Genomic DNA, 26201 nt, shown 5'->3' with positions numbered 1-26201 from the left:
GCAGCCATGGTTTCAGAGTCCAGTGTGTGAACTCTCTTGCGGGATCTTGAATTAAAGGTACTCGGTGTTTCTCTGTAGCTGATGGCAATCAGTTTCCCAGAAGGCACAGCTTCACATCAGCAACAGTTCATTCGGTGTTTGGGGTGGCTCAACGCTCCATTCAGAAAGTGTAACAGCGTTTTTAGACATAAGCTAGTTCTAGGCTTGAGAAGAGTATACAGCAGGGAATTCACTGGGCTTGGATCTTCTTTTTCCCAGCATGCAATGTGATTAGATTAATGGCCATTCTGAGCCTGAAGACTCTTCATGCAGTGTTTATTTTGTAAATAAGGAAGTGCCACGGCCCATATAGTTTCTGTTACACCTGTGCTACTTGATTTGATTTGATCTGTTGTGGAAATATGTGTATCTGTGCTAAGGACCAGTGGATATCTGAGCACGTGGAGAGGACGAGAGTGAGCAAGAAATGAAAATAAAATTCTGCAAGATTTAAGAAAACTAGAAAAGGAAGGTCTTTAGCTTTTTTCTAAAAGCCAGCAAAGATGAAGTCAAATCAAATCAAAATAACATATCATAGCCTAGTGTATGTGTCTTGAAATCTTGAACTGCTAATTTAAGCACATCATCTGCGCTATCGTTTCCCTCTGATTCTAAAGATTCAGGTGTCTGCAGAAAATGGAGCCATCTAATTGTTACTGTTCAGCATTGATCATAGTCACGTGTCAGTGCGTGTCACTGAGTTGGCAGCACGTCATCTGCGTATTGGTACACACCATGCTGGCTGTGTATTGGCTGAAAAAAGGGTTCAGCTTAACATGGCCCGGCTGCATGTGCCTGCCCAGTGTCCTCATCTGAAGAGGTTTAGCAAAGCCAGCGTCATACTGACACTGTCACACATACATATGGGTGCCCGCCTGCCAGCTGAACTAGTGAGCTGCACCTGGTATCAGCTTTCGACCTCGGATGGGTACGGAATCTGTCATGATATCGCTCCTAGTCGACCTTGCGCTGCTTCTGGATCGTGGGGAGGTTGGGGTGTTGATTCTTTTAGACCTCTCTGCGGCCTTTCATACAGTTGACCATGGCATTCTTTTGTGACGCTTGGAGCAAGCGGGCATTTCTGGTAATCCAATTGCATGATTATCGTCATTTCTTTCAAATCGTATGCAATTAGTATCTCTTTGTTCCTATCATTCTACCCCGACTATTCTTTCTTGTGGTGTCCCTCAGGGATCTTCTATGTCTCCACTCCTTTTCAGTCTGTATCTTCGCCCCTTGGCAGATCTTATCTCTTAACACACAGTGCTCTTCTCCACATATGCTGACGACACACAGCTAGTGTTTTGTTTGGACTCACACACTTTGGAGTCTCCATGTAAACTGAGGAACTACCTATCAGCAATTGGGGACTGAATGGCAGGAAACTGGTTGAAGCTAACTGGGGAGAAAACGGAGGTGATGGCGATCGGCCCTCCTAGCCCAAATACTACCTGGGGTACAAAATTCTGGCCTGACTCCTTGGGCCCTTGCTCTGTCCCTAGTAGATCAGTAAAAAGCATAGGTGTGAAACTGTTGCCATCTGGCTCCAGAGACACCCACATCACATCGGTAAGCAATGCCGGCTTTACTACATTAAAAGTCCTTAGGAAGATCCTTCCTTTTCTCCCATCTGATTGCCGGGTGAAGGTGGTTACATCAACCGTTATGGGGCTGTTAGACTACTGCAATGGAATATACCTCGGACAACCGCCTTATCAGATCCAGCGACTACAAATCCTTCAGAACTCGCCAGCTCGATTGGCTCTGGATGCTCCCTGTCTTACTTCCTCGCAGCCTATGCTACATCAGCTCCGCAGGCTGCCTGTGAGCTCCCGAATAAAATTTTAAATGTTGCGTATTACCCATCAAGTAATACACAACATAGGTGCAAAGTATTTATTTACAAGTAATAGTGATTCACTATCATCCCACTAGATGTTACCGTAGAGTACGTGCAGGGGGCCCCTCTTTCTCGATTCTTGCACCTTCCCTGTGGAGTGCTCTCCCCTCTCCGTTGCGTGAGATCACCGATCATGCTCGGTTTTGTAGGGCTTTGAAAAAACTCATCTTTTGCTGCTTCTCTGGCTCATTGGTCTATCTTTTTTTAGCGCCTGGATGCCTTTTGGCCTTAGCTCGCGCTTTATAAGTATCATACCATACCATCATGGCTGCCTGCCTGCTGCCCGCACCACAAACCTGAGTAAGCTATCCACCCTGCTGCAGCAGTGCTCCCTGTTAATACAGTACCAGAGTGGTGTCAATGTCACGTAGCCTTACTAGATCAGTGCACAGGTGGGACCAGCACAAGATTTCAGCGCGGTCACCATCAAGCTCATTGTGTATTCATGAAACTGGATTACTAGCACAGCAGCACCAGGGCAGCTCACACTATTGTTTTTTGTATGATTAGGACTGACGGCCAATTGAAAAAATAAAGTTGTTGCAAAGGTTCCTGGGATATTTCATGCAACATGTCTTTACTTCTTTGCTCTTGCATCATTATGCATTAGCATCAATGCATTTACATCGGTTTGTCTCATTTCCCAATATCGGCAGCCATCTTGATGTGGGTGGGGAAATAGGGATCCCCACGGATTCTACCCTTTCTTTTGCCATACAAAGGAGACCATGCCGAGTCCGTATGGATACCGTTTAATGGCTGTCGTCATATGTGTACTTGGCCGCCATCGTCAGCAGTAATTCTAGCTCAATTACTGCATCATGAGTAAGGCACAGAAACTCATTTAGTGAGTGATAACAATCCCTGCAAGTGACCAGGGACTGCAGAAGCGGGAGCAGACCCACTCCTTTCGACGGATTTTACATCGGTGCGAAAAATAGAAGTCATAAGTATAGCCAGGCTAGTGGGCGGATTCTGGAGCTATGTACACCTATCCGCGTTCATTGTGCCCATTTTCCTTAATGCATATGTCTAAGGTAAGCCTGCATACTGTGGTCAAGGGCATTTAGCATGGAGTGTTTAAGTGTTATGGTGGTGTGGATTGATATGGTGTCGATTAAGGGTGGGCGGATGAAAGGCTAACTAGTGGTATTACCTTTGAGAAAGGTGGTGCTGTGAAGTGCAGCCAAGGATGCCTTCCAGTTGTGCGGCTCACCAGTGCATGAGAAATGTTATTGCGTAAACCAGTTGCAGAATTGTAAACACTTAGCATGTGTATACCTTGCAAACGGGCGTTATCATGACAGTGAATGCAAAATAGCAGAACAGATTGCCCGACTACAATAGAATGGCTGGAGTAGAAATGCAGCAGTTGTGTGTTGCGTGCTTTCTTCGCGGTGTGCTCAGGTGTGTGTCCTGTTGCATTGAATCATCACCCCATGCAAGGCTGAGTGGTGCTGCGGTTGGTACATGTGCAAGGTTTCCTCCAGCAGTCAGAAGGCAGGCCAATATGTGGCAAGGCTTTAACAAATCCACCCCATTAGTCGACATGGGTGACTGACCTCTGGTGCAAATCCTGGGCTGAAACATTGGTCCACACATCTGTGGCCCTCGTCTTCTTTTCCTCTGATGCCTTTCAGGTTCACGATCTGTAGCTCATTTCTTCCTTTCAAACAAACAAACAAACATTCCTAAAATCGCCTTGTTTCGTGTAATTCACAATGTTCTGTTCTGTTGGGGAATTTGTCTTTCTGGCTGCCTTCCCTGCTTCTCATTGCGTTTGCTAATTTATCTCCACATGTGATTCCTTGGGCCCCTGAGATGCCGGCCACATACTATTATTTTTATTTTTTTATTACGAGTATATAATCATCGAAGTGATTTTTACAAGAAGATGAACAGAAAACTTCAATTGTTTTTTAAAAACTTCTCAGAATGTTTGTCCAAAAATCAAAACAAAAGTCATGGCTAAAAGAATACTATTATTACCAGGGCTCGAATCCCTAAACAAAATAGGAGGACTCAGACGCACCCATTGGGAAGTGACGTCATGGGAAGTCAACATGTCCGTAAATTAAATATGCACATTTCATTCACCTTGTCTTTCACAGTTGATGAAAGTGCACAGAACAAATTCACCTTTTGCAATAGAACATATGTTCTTAATGCATTGCTGGCTAATTACCAGACATATGCATCTTTTAGATGTAAGGATCCCAGGAAAACATGTCCTGTCTAGCAGGATGTCACATGACACAGTTTAGTGCCCATGATATGTGATTCATGCGATTTTGTGGTTAGGTTTCTCACCTTAGAGCTGCACGAGTGGAGTTCGCTGTGGCACTGTCCACTTTAAGTGGGTGCAGCACATTTTTTTAGTATTCCTTAATCACACATGGGCAGTGGCGTCCGCCTTCTAAATAAACGCTCTCCACCCGCATGATCACTCGACTTGTGCACTGATTATTGCCATCCTTTGAGCATCATAACTTACTTTTCTCTGATTGCCTCTGCATCCTTGTGTCGTGCAAAGTTTTGAAGCCGCTACATTAATTCGTCTTTTGGCCAACAAATTCACCCGTGGAAACCAACATTGAATTAGTTTAGTCATGGCTTTAGTACACTCATGTGAGCCGATGGGTGGGGCAAATAGTCACCACTAAAGAATTCAAGAATCCATTATGGTGACATAATGTTCCTTGTGTTTGCTTTTTCGTAATGCTAAAAACCTGCTTTGCCTGAGGACAACATCAGGGCATTTTACAAAACCTGAAATAATGCAACTATTCATGAAGCAGGAATCCATTTGCGAGAAAGCCAAAAGGGAAAAAAAAGCCTTAGCCGGCGTAAACCTGATAAACTGTGCACAGAGGAGACCCAGAGATTGAGGGCTCCTAATTCGTAAACAAGTCATGAATGTCAAGATCGTTTTGTAGTTGTATTTATTGAACATTAGGGATATCAAGGCAATCCCTGGGTAGAGAGCCTTCCCTTAGACAGGGTAGATATTTGAATGCTTGTGAACCAGATGATGTGGGGCTAGTAAAATGAGATATAGTCCATGGAGAGAGACTAAGGGCCGTCTTAATAATACAGACAATAAGGGCATAGTGCCATGTCATGTGGCCAGTATGGTATTGAGTGATTTTATAGAGAAATAAAATTAGATGGATTTGTTTAACGAAAGAATACCCATTTAAAAAAAAAAAATATATATATATGGGGGTTAGGGGTTAAAATGGGTGGGGTGGGGGTTGGGATGGGGTTAAAAACATTCTCCAGCACTGGATCTTTCGTACATTCACATGCTGTGAATATTCCCCATCGACTGGCTGGGAATCCCCAGTTACTTATGTTATAATACATTTCCTAAAGGAAGAAATCTGACACCTTGAGTGTTCTACCCACATCGTTGTGGGTGCATTTGGTCCCCACCAATAGGACATAGAGTGTATAGCTCTGTGGTACTTGCAGCCTGAAAAACGTCTACCAAGGGGACAGGCACCTGCCTGTACCCCAATCATTTCTTGGAGGACTGCAAAATCTGTCAAGGGTTCTCGCAAAAAACACTTGAGGAGAGGATAATCTGTTGGCTGAATGAAGGTACTTACTCAACCTCGGAAACGGGCTCTTTAAGGAGTGTCAGAGCTACAACTCCCTCTGAAAAGCGACCCCCATCCAGCCATAGATCCAGGTCAGAAGAGGTCAGAAGAGAGACCTGTCAAAAGGTATGAAACGCAGGAGACACAGTCTAAACAAGGTGATAACTCCAATGCACCAAAGTAGAGGGCAGAGTCGTTGATGGGACAGGGCCAGGCAGCCCAATGGTCGCAGTCTCCCTCTCAACAAGGGCTAGTAGGCCACAAGGACTCACTGTCCATGAAGAAACTGTTGTCGGTTAAAATGACGACAGGCCAATCGACAGTCATCTTCTAACCACCCACCTAGTAAGGGTTCCCATAAACCAACAGCATCGTCAGCTATGCACTCGTCGTCAACAACAGGCTCACTGACAAGAGAGAACTGCAAGGACAAGTCCTCTACAATGGAATCCTTGACGACGAAATAAAAGCACTGCTCGTCGGTTGTGTCTCACTCGCCTAAAGAGAGGCACAGGCCATTGTCGGGGCACAAGTCGTCGATGGACCATTCTCCTTAAGAATTCTGGACCACGTTTATCAAGAAGGTTTGTGAACCCTGAAGCACCCATTTACTGAACCAGCAATCAAGGGTAGGCTGGACAAAAAATTCAAGGCCCCGGACTCTGCGCCCAAATGCCTCACATCTCAGCCCTCTCCTGAGTTGGTAGTTTCAGCAGTGGTAAGCTGAAGGTGCATTCAGAGCATAAATGTGCCACCCCTCCAGAAAGTGAAGGGAGAAACCTGGACACCTTCGGTAAGAAGGTGCTTACCATTGGGGCAACTACAGTTAAAGCAGCGAACTCCCTCGCCATCATAGCCCGCTATGATCGCGTGATGTGGCAGAGACTGACTCCCATCCTGGAGCACTTGCCAGAACTACAGCAGAAAGAGGTCATGACAATTGTACGTGAAGGCGAGGAAGCTTCTTACCACAGCAACAACATCACAGTGGAACTCGCAGAAACGGGTTCAAACAAATAGGTAATGATGTCATGCTACGAAGACAAGGATGGTTGCACTGTACCAACTTAGACAAGAGGTACAACATAAAATCATAGACATGCCATTTGAGGGCTTAAAACGTCTTTGGGGACAAAAGTGACAAGGCCCTCAAGGTCATGAAGGCAGACTCTGATACCGCACAGTCACTAAGCGCAAAGCTGGGTAGGAAGTCCTTCCGTCCCTTTAGGGTAGTGGCAGGGCAATCTAGATCGGCATCTTCTAGAGGCTCCAAAGGCTACTCCAGGTCCAACTACTACTCTCAGGGCTACATGAGGAACTATTAGTCGTTCCAACACTCCAGGGATTACCGCCAGCAGCAGTGAAAAAGAGGCTCAGTCACCTCTCAAAGGGGTAGGCAGAACAACTCCCAGCAATGACAACCCCAGCGGTGTGCCAGCAGGAGGAAATGTTGCGCATTACATCGACAAGTGGCAAACAATAACCAAAGACAGATGGGTGCTAGATGTCATCCAGCATGGTAAAAACGCTGGCCCACTCCTCCAACCCAAACGGATGTCAGTCTGCAAATACATGGCACTGCTCGGGACCATGTCATCCTGTATACCACTGATTCCCCATTGCAGCATATGCATGCAACCAGTACAACAGTTCCTAGCGGCTACGTGGTCGCAAACCCAAGGATCATGGGAGGACAAAGTCACCATCACTCCAGCTCTCTCGCACTCACTTCGGTGGTGGGCCATACACAGCAACATAACAGTGGGATTCCCACTGCTCAAATCAATCCATCAGTTCACCCTGGTGACAGACGCCTCCTTGGCGGGATGGGGGGGCTCACCTGGGGCGGCACCAAGTCAAAGGCCTTTGGACACCAAACGAAACATCCCTACACATCAACATCCTAGAGCTGCGGGCAGTCCGCTGGGTCCTGAAATCTTTCCTCCCCCTAATTCAGAACTTGGTAGTGCGGGTCCTTACCGACCATACCACCAAGATGTACTGCCTCCGGAAGAAGGGAGGAACCAGGTCAGGCACCCTATCACAGGAAGCTCTGACCATCTGGCACTGGGCAATTCGCAACAACATCGTAATGCAAGCATTTCACCTGCCAGGAGGAAACAATCAGCAAGCGGACAGCCTCAGCAGGGCTACGGCACGATCACACGAGTGGGAAATTCATAGCAGCCAGGATGTTCACAACATGGGTACGTCCTCCATTGGACGTCTTCACCACAGCGACAAACAAAATGTGCCAGAAATTCACGAGCAGACTTCCACATCGGGACTCGCAAGGGGACGCGTTCTCCTTCCATGGACCAATACTTTTGTGTACGTGTTCCCTCCCATACTGCTAATCAGGAGAACAGTACAAATGATCCGGAGGTACCCCTGCAAGATCATCTTGGTGATTGCATTTAATATGTACGCATCTGCCTCTTAGAGCCAAAACCCACACTGCCCACATTTTGCTGCTCATTCCTTACCTGCATTCAATAAAACAAAAAGTTAACACAATAAATACGCTTTTCAGAGCTGCGTATTCACTTCCTTAATCACAGCTTGTTTGGCATGTAAAACTTGTATTTGTTCTGTGGAACTGCATATTTAATCTCATGTATAAAAACAGAGCGCTGGATGCCTTTGTCAAAGAATCACTTTAGATTGAAGATATTGAATTGAAACTGATGTAAGACCTTTGTGCTGCAATGCCATAGCAAGGCTTCAACTTGTGTTGAAGAAAAGATGGAACATGGGGGTTTAAAGACAAATTATGCAGAATGTTTCAAAGATAATGAATGTATTTTCCAATAGATTTTATAGCACCTACCTTTCTGCCGGATAAGGAGAATTGAGTTGGGGGAGGAGAGGAACATTTTACCTCCAAAAGGAGGTAAATGCGACTTTCAAAGGAGTCTTGTGGCCCTTTCAGCAGTTGCAGAACAACAGGGAGAGCATCAAATTCTCACAAGCTGCACCTCATGCAGCACTCTGCATGTTAAATCTCAAAAAAGTGATCAATTGGGGTTGTAGGTTTTTAAAATGCCAGCTAGATGCACAACAGATTACCAAAAGCAAGGTCTATAGCACATTCTCCTTTCAGTGTTGCTTTGAGTCTTTATAGTAGTAGGAAAGTTCACAGGGATCGTAAATTGCCCATGCCAAGTGTACGTTTTTCAACTAGTCCTGGCTATGAAGCTCACAGCCCATTGTTTGCTGGTACTTGTAGCCCTACATTTTAAAATGGAAAATAACATTGCATATGCATTTCAGGAATTCACTGTGACATAAGCTAAAAGCCAGGGTTTCTAGACAATCACTTCCATACTCTTCATATTCTTTAAAGTACGTGGGAATGATCAAAGAGTGAGATTAGGTAAGAAAAGTGGGCAGTAGTTAGTGCATGTTGTTATGTTTATCGGAATTCCGTATTTCCTCCTCAGTGGTTACATTTTATGTAGACTAACACTGCAGATGAAAGAACATGTTCTACTGCCAATCAAGGGATTTATTCCAAGGGGCCAGGGACAAACCCATGCTCTAAAACCACGGTCTCCAACCAGTAGCTTGCGAGCCACTGGTAGCTCACCTAGCGCTTCTCAGTAGCTCTCTGCATGAGGCATCAAAATGAGCATAGTGCATTTATTTTGGTGTCTGAAGTCCCTGGATCTCTTCCACTGCCCCCTCCATCTCCTCTTCCTGTAAAGAAAACAGTCGAAATCTGTGTGAACGGTGAGAGGAGGGGCTGCATCTGGGCTTGACGGCCTCAGGCCAGTGTCCCAACAAGGGGTTAACTATCAATAACAAAAGTAAATGGGAAATGTGTGTTGTGGCCATTTTCACCAAGAGGTGCAAATGATGGCTGATTAGAAAAGGAAGGGGTGCATACATCTGCATGCCTCGTGAAAGTCATGTATCTTGGTCATGAGATAGGAGGTGGGTTAAATCCAACCTCTCCCCAGTAAAGTACAGGATGTACATGACTGGGAGACTCCCACTACTCAAACACAGGTGAGAGCCTTTTTGGGCCTCACTGGGTATTATTGCAATTTCATTGCAGACTATGGGACCATAGCGGCACCACTGACAGCTCTGACTTGAGACAAACAGCCTAGGAAGGTTAATTGGACCGAAGACTGTCAGAGGGCCTTTGATGGCTTGAACGAAAGTCTGTGTAGGGCACCTGTGTTGTGCGCCTGACTACAGCAAACCCTTTATCATCCAGATGGATGCCTGCGACACCAGAATTGGAGCGGTCTTGTCCCAGTTAGATGACAAAGGGAGGGAACACCCGATCATATTCATCAGTAGACAACTCAAGGGTAGAGAACTTAGGTGGGCTACTGTTGAAAATGAGTGTTTCAGTATAGTTTGGAGCCTTAGACATTTTAGGCCCTACCTTACGGGGTCTACCTTCAAGGTCCAAACAGATCATAAGCCCCTGAAGTGGCTTATGCAGATGCAGGGTGAGAACCCGAAACTGCTCAGGTGGTCCATTAGCCTGCAAGGGCTAGACTTCACCATAGAGCATAGACCAGGGTAGAGTCACGATAATGCAGATGGCCTTTCCAGAAGGTATGTTGACCGTCTGGATGAGGGTGTCTATCTCGTGGGAGATTAGGCACCCTAACCTCAGTCTGGGGGGGCGACTGTGATGCTGGAAATGCATCGGAGGGACAGGGCCTCTGTATCCTTGTCCTTTACTGCTTTTTATTGTGTGTTCTGTCGTGTTTTCTGTGCAGGAGTTCATGTGGGACTCCTGGCGGTGCAGCTCTCCTTTGGTTTGGTGAACGGAGCCATGGGATACCCTTATGGCACCCATGGGTGGGGGTGCAACCCTGTGCCCCTAGTGTTTGTTTTTGGGCACCTGTGTGTGGCCCACAGAGCAGGGTATGGTCTGGTGGCAGCTCCATGCTGAATTTGACAGGTGCTCTGAGTATCCTCCATTTTTGGATACCCAGGCTCTGCCATTGGAATTAGTTGATTCCTGATAGGAAACAAGATGACCCCTGTGGCCTCTTGCTTTCTATTACCTGTTACCTTGTTTTCCCAAAGTCCTGGGAAACCCTGACTCTGTCCCTTCCCCCTTACTGGCTGTGGGGTGGAAGTTCCATATATGGTGTTGTTATGTAGTCCAGGCCAGACTGGCTGGAGTCTTCCCAGTGACTGTATGTTGTGGGTACACCCTGTGGGTGGGACCTTGGTGAATGGAGTGTGTGACCAATATGTACTTCTTGTTGTGGATGTCTGGTTTCTGGTGTTTGACACAATGACTGAGACAGCCCTGCCCAAAACTGGTATGAATTCAGTGTGTAGTGTTGAATGGCTGGGTACTTGTCCCAATACACATTCCTTGTTGTGAGTGTCTGAGAGGGAGGAGAATGGCCTGAATGCACTGTATGCCTGATTGGCTGACTGACTGCATGAATGCCCTTCTGTATGATTGGCTGCTCAGTGTGACCCAGCAGTGTGGATGAGAGACAGAATAGTATATCTGTGGACCACTGGAAATTGTTCAGAAGCTGGAGATGAAACTAACATTGAAACTGAAGCTGAATCTCGAAGCCGAGCCTGAAGAAGAAGGTTGACTGTTGTCTCCCTTTGCCGAAATCTGAAAGCCGAAAGCCGTCGAGATTGATCCAAGAGAGGACTTGGTTAGGCGCCCTCATCCTGTGCTCCAAGGGACCACCGAGCACTGCTAACCTTTGTCGAAGCGCCCTGGAAGTCAGACCCTCGAAAGGCTGCCGACCGGAGACTAGGACCGCCGAGGAGACTGAAGATCAGCACCGGACATTCCATCCACCGTCGTCGACCAGGGTTCGCAAGTTTGCTGTAACCACTGGAGGCCCGTCGAAGCCGTGTTGCCCAGAAGAGGGGACCACTTGACGCCGAGCCGCCGATGACTGGAGCTGCACACTCCTTTGCCTAAGACTTTGTGATTCACGTATGCGCTCGTCCGCACCGCCGCCTGCCTTATCCCGCCAGAAAAGGCCAACCTGTCGACACACCGAGGAGCTTCCGCCAGTGGGTTTCCCACCACCCAACGACCGTAGAGACTCCGGACGACTCGACGCCCTTGCAGGGCCACAGTTCTTTCTAAACTCTTTGCAGTCTTGAACTATCGACATCGAGGTGCCCCGCACGCCTCTTCCTTGCAGGACGTTTTCGCTCTGTCGTCGATGAGTACCGCTGGGACCGAAGCTGCCGCCTCAACGCCGAGTTCACTTTCTTCGAAGGATCTCGATGAGTTGTGGCTCCTGCTTTAAAGGGAGACGCTCAAGAAGGATCCGTCGACAACCCGACATCGAACTCTGTTATTCCAGGTACATTGGGGTGGTAGAAACATTATAGAAGGAAATAAGACTCATAGAGAAATATATGGGCTGGGCTTGTGATATATCTTTACTTTACAGATTGCCCAGGTGGGGGGATCTCCACACATAATGGTGTCTAGTGGTAGGGGCCAGTATTCTGCCAATTGTTCTAACCAACTGCTTTCCTCCTAAATCTATTGTTGGTTGCCTTTATTAAGTGATCTGTGTGACATTTAACCAGAGTATAGTTGATGCACTTTAATGAGATCTGATAATAGTTGTGGTACCACTTAGAACTGTATATATTTGCCATTGTAGATTTTCTGAAGCACAAAGTGAGTTATTGTGATAGTGTACATAACCGTGAACTTAATTATATAAAGACTGTGTTTTAAATAATGCAGTGTGTGGACATTCCTTTGTGGGGGCTTGGGTACTACACTGTACTTAAGAACCAGCCTGCATCACCTCCCGAGAAGCTAGGCCTTGATTGCTCGTCCATTGCTACCGTAATAGAGAATCTTGGCTGGGGTCCTCTGTGCCTCTCCGCTACCATATAGAGAGCAGAAGTACAGACCCCCCTCCAGTCTTTACAAGAACAGTATCCCTGTACCCCACTGTATAGAACAAGCTTGACATGCACGCTGGATAGGGAATTTACATAGGAAGACTCAGACAATATAACCCACCAGTGTTGGTGTTATGAAGACGCTCTTGATATCACGTAAGTCTTCAGAATACGTATTTATTAAGTTAACATGCAAAAAGACCCCCAACAACAGCAGAGGACCCCTTCTCAACCAGACATATTCAACCGACAAAACATCGAACCTTGAGAGCAACATAAACAAACATAGGTTCTATGACCTCACTAGAACTTGAGGTAATAAGCATTGCATAGCATAGCTTTCCTTTACCCAATAGTGTCCCCATGTAATGAACATCATAACACATCTTCCTCTTTTTCACAAATCCCCTTCACAGTACAACCTGCTCTTCACACATGACCTCTTTTCACTGTAGCAATTTTTATTCCAAACCTGACCGCCAGCCACACACACTGCACCCTTCAAAACAGCAACCACCCTGACCGGATCTGAATATAGTGAATCTCCCTTTTTCTTTACCACACCTTTCTTTATTCTTACCCAGTCTCCACACTCCACATGTAACTCCTTTCTGCCTCTTCTTTTATTTTCTCGCATGACCCATTCACTCTTCTTCTTTTTAAGTACATTTCTCACCTCATCAATAATAACATCCGACTCCCTACTCCTCCCTAACCACAGAGGATACGCCATCGAGAAAGGTTTCCGACCCCTCATGAGTTCGAATGGACACAGGCCAGTGGTCGCATGAGGCACCATGCGTAATGCCCACATCCTATTTTGAATGGTTACCAATTTATCAAAGCCACATTCTTCCCCCAGGCGAATGCTTTCCATCACGCATCTGTTCAACCTTTCAACTATTCCGTTGGTTTCGGGATGATAAAGGGCTGCCCTTTTATGTCTTACTCCACACTTTTTCAAATATGTAGGAAAATATCCTCCAGTGAACTGAGTGCCATTGTCAGTAAGGACACTTTCTGGAAGTCCCTCACTCGCAAAAATCTACTGCAATACCTTTACCATTTTGTATTTGTATTTTATTTATTTATAACGCGCAAACCAACAGGCCCGGAGGCATCAGGGCGCAATTTGTACAAGGTTACAGATATGCAGGTATAACAGAGAATCATTACACATGGGTTCCGATATGCAGGTCTAATAAAGAATCATTATATACATTTGCAAGAGGATATTATATACATATGTACAGTGGTTTCAGTGCTGATAGGTGAAAGTAGCGGTCGGCAAGTCAGGGTAGGTCGGGGAGAGGCGCGAAGCCGGCCTTAAAGCTGGTTGAAAAGCCAAGATCTAGTATTGGTTTTGAAGGTATTGAAAGAGTCTTCCGCTCTAATTGAAACAGGGAGGGAGTTCCATAACTTGGAGGCTAAGACGGGGAAGCTTGAGCCCCCTGCTTTTTGCAATTTAAATCTGGGGATCGCTAGACAGTGGGATTGGGCTGTTCTTAGAGGTCGTGAGGTAGAGTGGCGCGATAGTCGACTACCAAGGTAGATCGGGGCTTTGTTGGCTAGGCATTTGTGCGTGAGGGCGAGTGTTTTGAGTGAGATTCTCTGTTTGACAGGTAGCCAATTTAACTTGCTTCTGGTTTCTGTGATGTGGTGGTGTCGGGGAATGTTTAAAGCAGCACGGATGGCGTTGTTTTGTGTCGTTTGAAGTCTGTTCAGGTTCTCTTGGCTGGTGCCAAGATAAAGAGCACTGCAATAATCAATTTTAGCCATAATGAGGGTTCTCGCTAGCGTGACGCTGTTAGACGAAGTGAGGAATGGTCTGCAAGCTGCGATAAGTTTGCATGTGTATGCAGACGCAGATCTGACAGCATTAGTTTGTCGGGTCATACTTTCTCCTGAGATTTCCCGCACAATTTTGAAATCTACCCACCTGGAGAATAAATCAGCCACCAAAACTACGAACCTTCCCCGTCTATACCCTAGATCAACAGGTCCCAGAATGTCCATGGCTATGTCACTCCAAATTTTAGACGGAACACCGACATCAAATAGAGGCTGCTTTCTAGCCTCAATCCCCTTTCCACTCTTGATACACAAATGGCACTCACCCAAACGATTCTTGACCCCCTTGTCGAAGCCCGGCCACCAATAGTCTGATCTTAATACCCCTTTGGTTTTGGTAATGTCAATATGGCAACTATGTGCCAAGCCAATAATTTTGTTGCGAATACCCACTGGAGCTACTGCTCTCTCCCACCTGAACAGTATGTCATCCGCAACTGATAGTTCAGCTTTCACCTCCCAATAAGGTCTCTCCCCCTCTGCCAACTCCGATTTATTAGGCCAAACTGAGGTTACCACATACGTGATCACCTTGTTAATTATCCCATCCTTTCTCATTTCCTCCAGCCACTCTTACTTGGATACAATTGCTTGCTGTGTTCACAAACACCATTTCCATATCCTCATCTTCTAACCCTTCCTGAGATGCGACTCTTACCCTTGACAAACTGTCAGCAAGCATGTTTTCCTTCCAAGTATTACCTCCATTGTAAAGTTATGAACTTGCATCCTAGTGACCCACCCGGCTACTCTGCGCAAGATCTTGTCTAGGCCTTTAGTTTCAAAGATAACCTTCAAAGGTTTGTGATCCATCCGAGCACAAACAACACACCCCACACAAAATTTCTAAATCGCTCAACTGCCCAGTAACATGCCAGAGCTTCTTTTTCAAGAACCGAATATCATAGCTCTGCACCTTTCAGGCCACGTGACGCATGTGCTATCACCTCTTCCGATCCATCTTCTTGTTTCTGTGAAAGAACGGCACCCAGACCACCCTCACTAGCATCAACAGTAATGATAGAAAGTTTTCTTGTGTCAAAACATCCTAATGGTCGAGCCATATCTATCTCCTCCTTGATCCTTGTAAACTCTAAATCACACTCTCGATTCCATATGAAATCAGCGCCTTTCCTTAAAATTTTCCTCATTTCCAGCACTTTGGTGGCATAATTCACTACGAATTTTTGATAAAATTCGGTCATACCTAAGAATGAACGTAGTTCACTCTTGGTAGTTGGCCTCTCAATTTCCTTTATGGAATTCACAATACTCTCTTTGGATTTCACACCCTCAGATTGCTACTCGTGACCCAGATAGTCCACCTTGGATACAGCAAACTTACACTTTTCTTGCCTTAAGGTAATACCTCTCTCTTCAAAAACTTTTAACATTCTACTCAAATTTCTGTCATGTTCTTCTAGCTGTTCACCACATATCAACACATCGTCTTGGAAGCAAAAGACTCCCTTCACACAACTGAGCAAACGATCCATGATCTTTTGAAACACTGATGAGGCTGACGCCAACCCAAAAGGCATCCTTCTGAATTGAAACACACCCTCATGAGTGATGAAGGCTGTAACTTTTCTGCACTCTTCCTCCAGTTCAACCTGGTGATAAGCAGATGCCATGTCGAGTTTCGAGAAAACCTTGCCCCGCCCAACCATGGTTAACATCTCACACATGTTTGGCAATGGATGCCTATCGACCATCACGCACTTGTTAAGTTCGCGCATGTCTATGCATAATCTCAGATCACATGAACTCTTTTTGACGACTACAACCGGGGATACCCACTCAACTCCTCCTGCCCTCTCAATAACGCCCATTTGTAACAATTTCTTTTACTCTTTTTTGACACCTTCCCTTAAAGAGAAAGGCATGGGCCTAAGTTTCGCAACAACAGGCGTACTATTTATTTTCAGGATGATCTGGTGTTGAAAGCCTTTCATTCTCCCCAGACTCTTATCAAACACCCTACTGTTCTCTGCCACATACTTGCATGGACTTGTGCATGGTGATGACACCTGGAATACTTGTTCAGCTTGATTGGGATCTAATCTGATGGCTAGATTTTTCTGCTCCCTCCATCCCAGTAAGGATTGACCCTTCTTAGTTATGTACACCTTACAATCACATTTCCGACCCTTAAATTCGACTTTTCTCCAAACATAACCCAGCATTTCAATCCTATCCTGATTATACCCTCCAGGGCTTATGTCAGGTTTTAACAAGTCAGACACTACACCTTTCATGTCCTTCTCAAACACACTTCTGGATACTAAAGTAATCTTAGAACCAGAGTCAGCCATCATGGAAACCTTATGACCATTCACCTTCACCACCGCATACGGACGCTCACAGTCATCCGCACTTTCACCCTCCATAACGACATTACTAGTATTGACAATGACATTCTGCATCAGAAGTGTTATTTCGTCCTCTGACGATCTTCCATCTTCTTCTTCATTCACATACAGGACCTTCTTTTGACCAAATTGTCCAAATTGATAGTTCTTACAATAGTTTGCGAAGTGTCCCTTCCTTTTGCACTTCGCAAATGTAGCTCTGCGACCTGGACATACAACAGAAGAGGCAAAATGCGTACTGCTCGCGCATCGAACACGCAGTCTCTCATCCCTTTTTTCTGTCCTTTGTGGCGGATCTTGGTTTCTTTTCTCTTCCACAGCAACCCGATTCGATTGCCTGTTCTTGCTCCTTCTCTTGCTTTGCCCATCCACCACGTTTAAAATTTCGGTCTTGCTCTCCTTTGGCTCTCCAGATTCGTTTTTTGATAGTTTGGCGACACAGGCTAACGAATGTTCCACACATCTTGCAATGTCTAATACTTCATCCAAATTTGGCTCATCATTTAACCATAGTTCTTCGCGTATTTTATTGGACCTACAGTGTGTCATGAACTGGTCGTGTATGTGTTCGTCAAATGCCTCTTGAAATTTGCAAGATAATGCCAGGTGTCGCAACGCCGTTACATACTACTCCACAGATTCTCCAGGAGCTTGTACACGCATGCGGAAATTATAATGTTCCAGTATTGTGCTGGTTTTAGGATTAAAATGCTTGTCCAGCTTCATCAACCCTGTCATCTCCCAAGGGTTGGGGAAGTGTTTCATATATTCTTTGGCCTTCATACCCTAGGAAATTTAATAGTAATGCCAATTTCCTTTCGTTGGAGTATGATGTTCCGCCAGCTGCCTTCATATAATGTAAGAATCCTTTGCGCCATTGAGCCCACATAATTTTTGCCAGGCCTGGAACTGGCGTGAAAATTGGTGGACCAGCTATCCCAGGCAAACCTGCCATGGTCAGTGGCTGTATCTGGTCCCTTGTCCTTGCTCAGTCACACAGAAAGCACTTTGTATGGTGATTGGTTTATGGAATTCACTGGATTGTCATTAATTTGCACGAGATGCAAATTTACTAAATAGTCTTTAATGTGCACCAGATGCAGTATAGACACCGGAACAAAACTCAACACTGACCCCTTTTTTTTTTTTCTTCTTATAGATGCGAAAACTTGACTAGATTACCCTTCAACTTCAACTTCTTGCCACATTGTCTTTTCATGTGTTTCTGCTAGGTAAACTTGCAAGTTTGGAACCTTCCACTTTCCCTTTTTACTATGCTCCTTCGTGCTCACTCGTGCTGGCTTTGTGTTTCATAAACATAACCTATTGTTGCTAGCTATTTACAGCTCCAGGATCTTGCAGCTGACGAGAATCTGTAGTAGTCCGCACAACGAAATCACCATTTGCTACCGGCACAAACGAACTCAGGATGGATTCAATTTCGTACTGCGCACCCACTACCGTACGTACGGTAACTTCTTCCTCCTTTCGCTTTCCCCTCCCTTTCCAGGAACACATGTCGGTTTTTGAACAAACGTAAAGGGAAAGGGGAAGCGGTGTCTCTCCAAGGCTGCGATAGGAGGTCTGCCACGGGACTTTGCTGCAACACCCGCAACGTCTTTTCTGGGTGGCCGGATCAGCAAAGCAAAGCGAGCCTTGCGATCGACGGGGAATTTAAGGGCGGAAGCGCAAGCACTTACTTGGCGGCAGGTCAGCAGGACTTCTTTTGGTGGCCGCTGCAACGCTTTGGGTAGCGGAGCGCCCTAATGCATGAAGCAGCATACGATGGAGCCTCTCCCTCGGTGGCCGCTGCTACGCTTGTCGGAAGCGGAGCGGCATACACACAGGGTCGTTGCTGGGAGTCTTCTGTTAACATCCCATCCTCGTCGCCATTGTTATGAAGACGCTCTTGATATCAGGTAAGTCTTCAGAATATGTATTTATTAAGTTAACAGGCGAAAAGACCCCCAACAACAGCAGAGGGCCCCTTCTCAACCAGACATATTCAACTGACAAAACATTGAACCTTGACAGCAACATAAACAAACATAGGTTCTATGACCTCACTAGAACCTGAGGTAATAAGCATTCCATAGCATAGCTTTCTTTTACCCAACAGTGTCCCCATGTAATCAACATCATACACTTTTGAAAATTCTGAAATGGATGCAAAACCGGGAGTTACAACTAAAAATATTGTGCAGATGGTACTACACACTGGTAGTGTTAGGTAAATCGGATCCGCAGAGATTCGAGTCTTGCTGGGGGGGATGTCGACAATTATGGACACCATTACACATCTGGTGGGGTGTCCTTATTTACAAAACTGTTGGCTTGAGATACAATCAGGGAAACCAACACCTGAACGCCTTTGTTTTTGTTGCTGATGTGGGAATGAGGGGGAGAGGAATAGACAAAGGGTCGAAGCCTGATCTTATGCATGCAACTGCTAACTGTGGCAAAATGGTGTATTGCTAGAAATTGGAATGGATGGGAAGTCCCTGCAGATATACCAAAAAACCTAAGAGTATTAGGCCTACTACTTATCAATTTGTGAAACAAGATAATTACAATGCTCATTATGGTTTGACTGCAGTTACCGGAGCAGCAAGTTGGAAGGAGACAGCAAATTGCTGTTGACGTTACCTTTAAGTTGAGCCATGGCACAGCATTTGAGGAAGACATTATTAACTGATTTGTAAGGGTTTGTTGCATGCTGAAAGTTCTATTTTTTATGATTGTAATGTGACAATGGAAAGAACAATAAAATAACTCCTGTTGAAAATAAGTATACAGCATGCTTTGCCATTGCTGATGTATACTCTCTCACCTATAAGACTTAAGACACATCTTATATCTTTGATTGTTTTTTCAGATTTTGCTCATGCCATGCCTCTATTGGTTGGAATTACCTAATTTGATTAGATCACATTTCTACATAGCGTGTGCGTCCATTCAGCAACCCCCGAGTTATAGGGAGCTAATTCGACTCTTGATGAACTTGAATTTGCAGAGGCACCTGCAAAGTCACTAGTTAACTTACACTTAATTTTCTGCAGGTTTCTCTTATTCCTGGTGTCAATAGACAAGTCAGGGGTAGGGGCTGAGCGTGCATCCTTTGCTGGTCTGGGCTCTTTGAAGAGAGGTTTGAGCAGGTTGCATGTAGGGTTGGTGAGTCCTTTGAGTTTGACTGCGAGTTCATCAGCTGAAGCTGCATGGTGTCAATAGTCCCTGGTGATGAAAGAAAGAAATTGAAAAATACTTCCCTTACCCATCATGGCTATTCAAATGTACCTGGATTCTTTTTTAAACAATCCTATCGTAAAGTTCCTTCTGAAATGTAGATGGAAGCAAGAAGAATATAATGAATACAACTATATAAACCGAATTATGCATTGCTTATCATTCCAGATAAAATAAACAATCAAAAGGCTGCTAATCTTCTAATTCACAGAAATCACCTGTATCTCATTATTACAAGTAAAACCAAATGTCTCTGCCCATAAACCTAAAATCCACTTAACCTTACATCTCAGCAGAAACAGATTTCTGTCTCCTGCATCTGTAAGGATGGAACATCCTCCATGACACAGCATTTCATTTAAGGATGTCCATGTTAGGATTGGTCACGTGAGATAATCACTCTAAAGATTCTCCATCTTCCTCCTTGATGATCCGTGCTGGTGCCGAAACATGGAACTTTGAAGGGTCTTTCCATGTAAATTTGGGGCATAGGAATTCTTTTGTACATACCACATGATGATAAGGATTTCAGAAATGTGTCTATGGTGTATTGTTTGGCCCCATTTTATGAAAACGTATGCAGTTTATCTGAAGCATAAAGAGTTGTGCATTTTGAAGCCTGTTGGGTGCACTATATAAATGCCTGTGGAGTTCTAGGAGTGTGTGGAGATCTCACTGCGTATCTATAGCATGGTTTTGCTGCAAATTACTCTCACTTGCCTCTCCTGTTCTACTTAGAACCCTCTCTCATGAAGCCTTTCACTTAATGTTTCCCCGTCTCCAAATCTATAATAAAATCTCTCTATCTCACTCACTTACTCACTAGTCTGTCTCAGTGCATAACATACATTTCCCATACTCACTCGAACTTTGATTAGCTTTTTCCCACTCATTCGCTGATATTCTAAATAACAGTTTTCTGCATTTCTCTGGCATTCAGATAATCTCCCCATTGTTCTCTGTCACTCTCTTTCTTCTCTCTCTCTGTCTTTCTCTCCCTCTATCTCTCTCTCAACTCCCCATCTACTTCTTCCAGAATCCTTATGTCATTATGTGGGTGATGGTGAGGTTAGAGGTTCATGCATTTTGAACAACACATTCTTCATTCTAGAAAGGTTTGTGATGGTGTTGCTACACCATACCAACTCCATCAAACCCCAAGTTCTTCATATAATGCCTCGTTTTTTATGTTTCCATGCAGGACTTTGAGGTCGATGAGTGGGAGAGACCGCGGGCAGAGTTTCTCCTTGAGAAAAGGATTGGGGAAGGCTTCTTCGGCGAGGTTTGGGAAGGTCTGTGGTTGCAGCAGCATGCAGTCGCCATAAAAACAATGAAACAAGGTGGGTTAATTATGTACTTTAATATCTTGTTGGAGCCTTGAGCAAAACCCAAGCCTGGAGGTCTTAAATCCCAACTCTCGACCACAAAGCCAACGAAAATTGTTATACAAAAAGTGTACCCAGAGCACATCAGAAGAGAAATGTGAGCAGATCATTGTGCATTTCTTCTTCGTATGGTTTATTAAAAAAATCATAGGACTCATTGGCCATACAGTCAATCCCTACAGCATGGTCTAAAAAGATAAGGTAGACTCATTGGGTTTTTACGTCTGTCCCAACAAAGACAGAGGGGACGTATTGTCCACCAACACGTAAGTTCAAATCTGTCCCAAACACCTTGCAAAACCAAGACGAAAAAAACTCATGTGCATTATGGGTGTCTCTACTGCATGGTCTAAGACAGATAAAAGCAACAGATAGTTCATCAAGCATGCCCCAGAGCTTTATCATATAGACAGGGATTCATGGTCCATGGACCCTGTCCCAGCACATTTTCTAACAGAGGTAGAAGTTACTTGAAAGTCTTTGAGTGTGTCTCAAGCACAGTTTTTCCCACTGCATGGCATAAGAGGTGGAAATGTAGTGGTAAAATAACCACTGACAAGTCCGGGTGGATTGGGGAACAATGTATTAGTAGAAGGTGAATAAAGAGACAAAACAAACCAATGACAGCATGAGACTTCGGCGCAACTGAGAACCCCCTCCCTCCGTGCACTGTTCTCTTATACCCAAAACACATGCATTTCAATGGAAGGGGTGGTCCAGGCAAGACATGGAATCATACTGAAATAATGTTGCAAGCAGGGAACAAAGCCTCACTATACAGGTCTTGGATACCAGATGCATTCTTACATGTTAGACAGTGTTATCAGGGAGGACAACATAACTTGTTACATTTAGTGAAATTGCATTTACTCCTCTAAGATTCAAACAGGCTCTGAGGCAGCTGAGAATTCTTACAGTATGATGACTTCTGTCTGCTGAAGCTACTTTTTCTAAGAAAGCAGGAGACTAAAACACGTTTAAATATGCCAAAAGGGAAACACATCAGAAGTGAGAAATTTGAAGGCGAGCATAGCTACACACTAGGTGAAGAACCTTCATCACAAATTCATTCGCAGTAAAGCCTGAAGCCTCACCTCGCACAAGCAAGAAACAGTTGTTTAAACATAACAGCTTGCAGTATCTCCTCAATATTATAATGCAATAGTATGAAAGGGGAGTACATGACATTTTCAATTCCAAACTTTCTCCCACAAAAGTTAATTGTGGTCCGTTTGAATCTGTCGCCAGCTCTTTGTGCAGTAGAGATTAGAAAAAAGTAATAATAGCCCATCAAGTCGCTCTCTGGCACCGAGTGTAATAGGGAGGCAATGGTACACCTGGTTCCTACAGTCTATCCCCAGCACATTGTCAGGCAGTAGAACTGCTGCATGCTCCATTCTGCCTGTGCCCAGCACATGCTGTCTGAGGCCTATGAGGGACTCATGTAAGATCAAGTTGATCCCAAACACATCACATGATACATAGCAGAAAGAACGCAAGGTCTGCTGGTGTGTCCTCAGAACATGATGCAAGAAAGATGGCGGGAATCAGCTCTGGGAAATCCCCAAAAGAAGAAGTACAATGATGGTAGAAATGACTTGTGTCCATCAAGTCTGTACCCATCAAGTGTCAGCTTCTACTCATTACTCAACTGATGACCAAACCATGAACTTTTTTTCAATCCATTATATTTGTTAAAAAAATACTCCCACCATCGAGCAAATCTTTCGAAAAGTGACCCCTCCACGACTTTCTACATATGTAATAGAATGTCATGCTCCTTTCAATGTAGGATAAAACAAACCTTCCTGTGCCAGAAGCAGCATGATATTGTGCACTCGGGTCATATTGTTGTCTGTGAGCAATATCTGAGTATTTCCTTTGCTTAAATTCCCCAATTAGTTTTTGCTTGGTTTGTATAGTCTTTTCTACCTTAACGGGTCACCAATGCAGAGCTTCAACCCACCACTGACCAACCCATTTCCAAGGATCTCACAATCCCTTTGGGATATTAGTTTGTCCATCTACACATCATTCATATCATGTGATGTTAAAAGTAATGTGTAGAGCAGGGATGTCCAACTGCAGGCCTCGAGGGCCAGATCCATGCCGGCTTTTCGGGATACCCCTCATTAATATTCATGATATAAATTTGCACACAGCGATTCTAAATGTATGATCCTTTTTCCTCATGAATATTAATGACAGATATCCTGAAAACCCATCAGGATTCCGGCCCACAAGGCCCGGAGTTGGACGACCCTGGTGTAGAGTGATCACTGCCTTTTTCATGCCCTTGCAGCATTGTTTGTGTCTGGGCATGCTGGCATATCAGCCTTTCACTTCCAGGTTTCTGGGAGGTATGGGCACAATGCCATGTGATTTCAGACTCAGATATTCACAGAGTGTGGCTCCTAGGAACCAGGGCTCTGGGAGAATCTGGGGGATATTAAGAAGTATTTCCTTAGCCCTGTATTCAGGGTGTGAACAAGACCTACCCTAACAAGATTAAAGAGTTTCCCTCAAGTCCACCTGACTTTCCTAAAGGTAAGTGCAGCCGAGCACCCAAGGCCACACACTTAATGGGGAGCAGGGTCATTAAAGGTACAGTGTGAACCATTTTAACATTTAATAAGAGAATGCAGATACAATATATTAGTACACTTATATTTCCATCTGTCATGACTCGCCGTTCCCACCCCTTCTGGACTACGTGGTCCATCAGACACTGCAACACCTTTTCAAGTATATTCCCAACATGGTCAACGCCATTGCACAGTTACCGGTCTAGTGTTTCAACTGACTTGCCATTTCCTAGAAAACGGATGCGCCCCGCGGCTCTGCGCATCTCAAAGCTACTTTTCTGAAGTTTCGGCAAGTGTGTGTCTAACTTTTCCTCTTCTCCGTGCTATCACCCTTTTTAACTGTTATTAATCCTTCCTGGTAAATATTGGTTCCAACCGCGCTTACCGCTTGTGAACCGTTCTTTCCACCTCCTCCTTGGGGTCCTTTTCCGGCAGGCTTTTACTGAATGGCGTCATCTACTCTTAGGTGCCAAATTTCCTGTGCAAGTTCGAACTGATCATCGGAATTTACAGATCCTTCAGTCCCTGGAGTGTAGAAACAGCCGTTAGGCTCGCTTGGCCTTCTTTTTCGCTCAATACCAGTTTCACATACACCATGTACCTGGAACAACCAACATAATAGCTGACGCATTATCTAGACGTCCTGATTACCAACCTGATGAAACCTGTGCCCTTCCAAAGATGTTTCCTGAGTCCGTGTTTATTGCCCAGGCCAATTCTTTATTGGATAACATCCGCACAGAGACTCCACTCTCTGATCTTTGGAAGGAATACACTATGATGAACAGATGGGTTCTCACTGCTAAGGACTGTTACAAGTGTCTGGTTATATCTACACCAAAATTGAGAACCAAGATAACTAACCTCTGCCATGATACTTTTCATTCCGGGCATCGGGGCATTACGGCTACCCTACGACTCATCCAGAGGAACATTTGGTGGCCTAGAATGATCGATGATATAAAAGCATACATCCAAGCCTGTGCTGTCTGCAGTCAGAACAAGTGTGACAATAAAAAACCAGCTGGTCTTCACCAACCTGCATTACCGGATCGACCATGGGAGATAATTGCCACCAATTTCATTGTAGAATTACCTCCGTCCAAGGGCTTCACAACCATCATGGTGACCATCGACCTGTTCTCCCACATGGCCCATTTTATTCTCTTGGATAAGCTACCATCGGCACAAGAAATGGCAGGAATTTTCTTAAACCACATCTTTAGACTTCACGGCCTTCCTTCCAAAACCATTTCTGACCGTGGACCTCAATATATCTCTCAGTTTTGGAAATACTTGTGCAAGATGTTGGGTATTCAACGTGCCTTGTCTTCAGGATACCATCCTCAGACCAACGGGATAACCGAACGTGTAAATCAGACCCTAGAAAAATACCTACGATGCTTTGCCTCCAAGGTCCAGGATGATTGGTCCGTTTTGATCGCAGTGGCGGAATTTGCATATAACAACTCTGACCATTCTGCCATTAAGACAAGTCCATCTGTTCTGCAAACACTCCTGCCTCACTCCACCCCAGTTCCATCGGTTGATTCCTGGATAGAACATTTAGTCACAGTACACAAGGATGTGAAAGGACATTTAGAAAAGTCCAGGATGGATGTCAAACGTTATGCTGATACCAGGAGGAGGCATGGTCTGACTTATGCCATCGGCGACAATGTCTGGCTTTCCTCAAGACTTTTACCTTGACACCTATGACCCAACAAGTTGGCTCCATGTTTCTATGGGCCCTTTGCGATAAAAGAGATCATTAACCCTGTAGTCTTTCGACTACAATTACCAGATTCATGGAAGAAGATCCATCCCGTTTTTCACACATCCTTGCTTAAGCCTTATTCCAAAACCACCAGGACAACTCTTCGACCTACTCCCGTACTTAACAATGATCCAATTGAATTTGAAGTTTCCAGGATATGTGACTCCAGATATAGAAGAGGTTGACTGCAATATTTAGTGGAATGGAAAGGTTATCCACCCAGCGAACCAGTGTCCAACATGAATGCCCCCCGTTTGCTAGGGAGGTTCCATTTGATCCATTCAGGTAAACTAGGTGGATCACAGTTTAAGAGGGGGCATGCTGTCATGACTCGCTGTTCCTGCCCCTTCTGGACTACGTGGTCCATCAGACACCCAAACACCCTTTCAAGTATATTCCCAACATGATCAACGCCATTGCACAGTTACCGGTCTAGTGTTTCAACTGACTTGCCATTTCCTAGAAAACGGATACGCCCCTGTGGCTCTGCGCGTCTCAACGCTACCGTTCCGAAGTTCCGGTAAGTGTGTGTCTAACTTTTTCTCTTCTATGTGCTATCAGCCTT

At 45.0% G+C, this 26201-nt stretch overlaps 1 protein-coding gene across 1 annotated transcript in view; it reads left to right on the top strand.

Annotated features, from left to right (window-relative positions):
• SRMS (src-related kinase lacking C-terminal regulatory tyrosine and N-terminal myristylation sites) overlaps positions 1–26201 on the top strand; it is a 187797-nt gene that overhangs the window by 129757 nt on the left and 31839 nt on the right. Inside the window, exon 5 of the mRNA XM_069650820.1 lies at positions 21091–21229. Coding sequence (XP_069506921.1) covers positions 21091–21229 — 139 coding nt within the window. The remainder of the gene's footprint in view (positions 1–21090; positions 21230–26201) is intronic.

Source organism: Ambystoma mexicanum, chromosome 3p, assembly GCF_040938575.1.
Source record: "Ambystoma mexicanum isolate Mex_15411 chromosome 3p, UKY_AmexF1_1, whole genome shotgun sequence".
Lineage (NCBI taxonomy): Eukaryota > Metazoa > Chordata > Amphibia > Caudata > Ambystomatidae > Ambystoma > Ambystoma mexicanum.
Note: the sequence above shows the minus strand (reverse complement) of the source record. Positions and strands in the feature narration are given on the sequence as shown.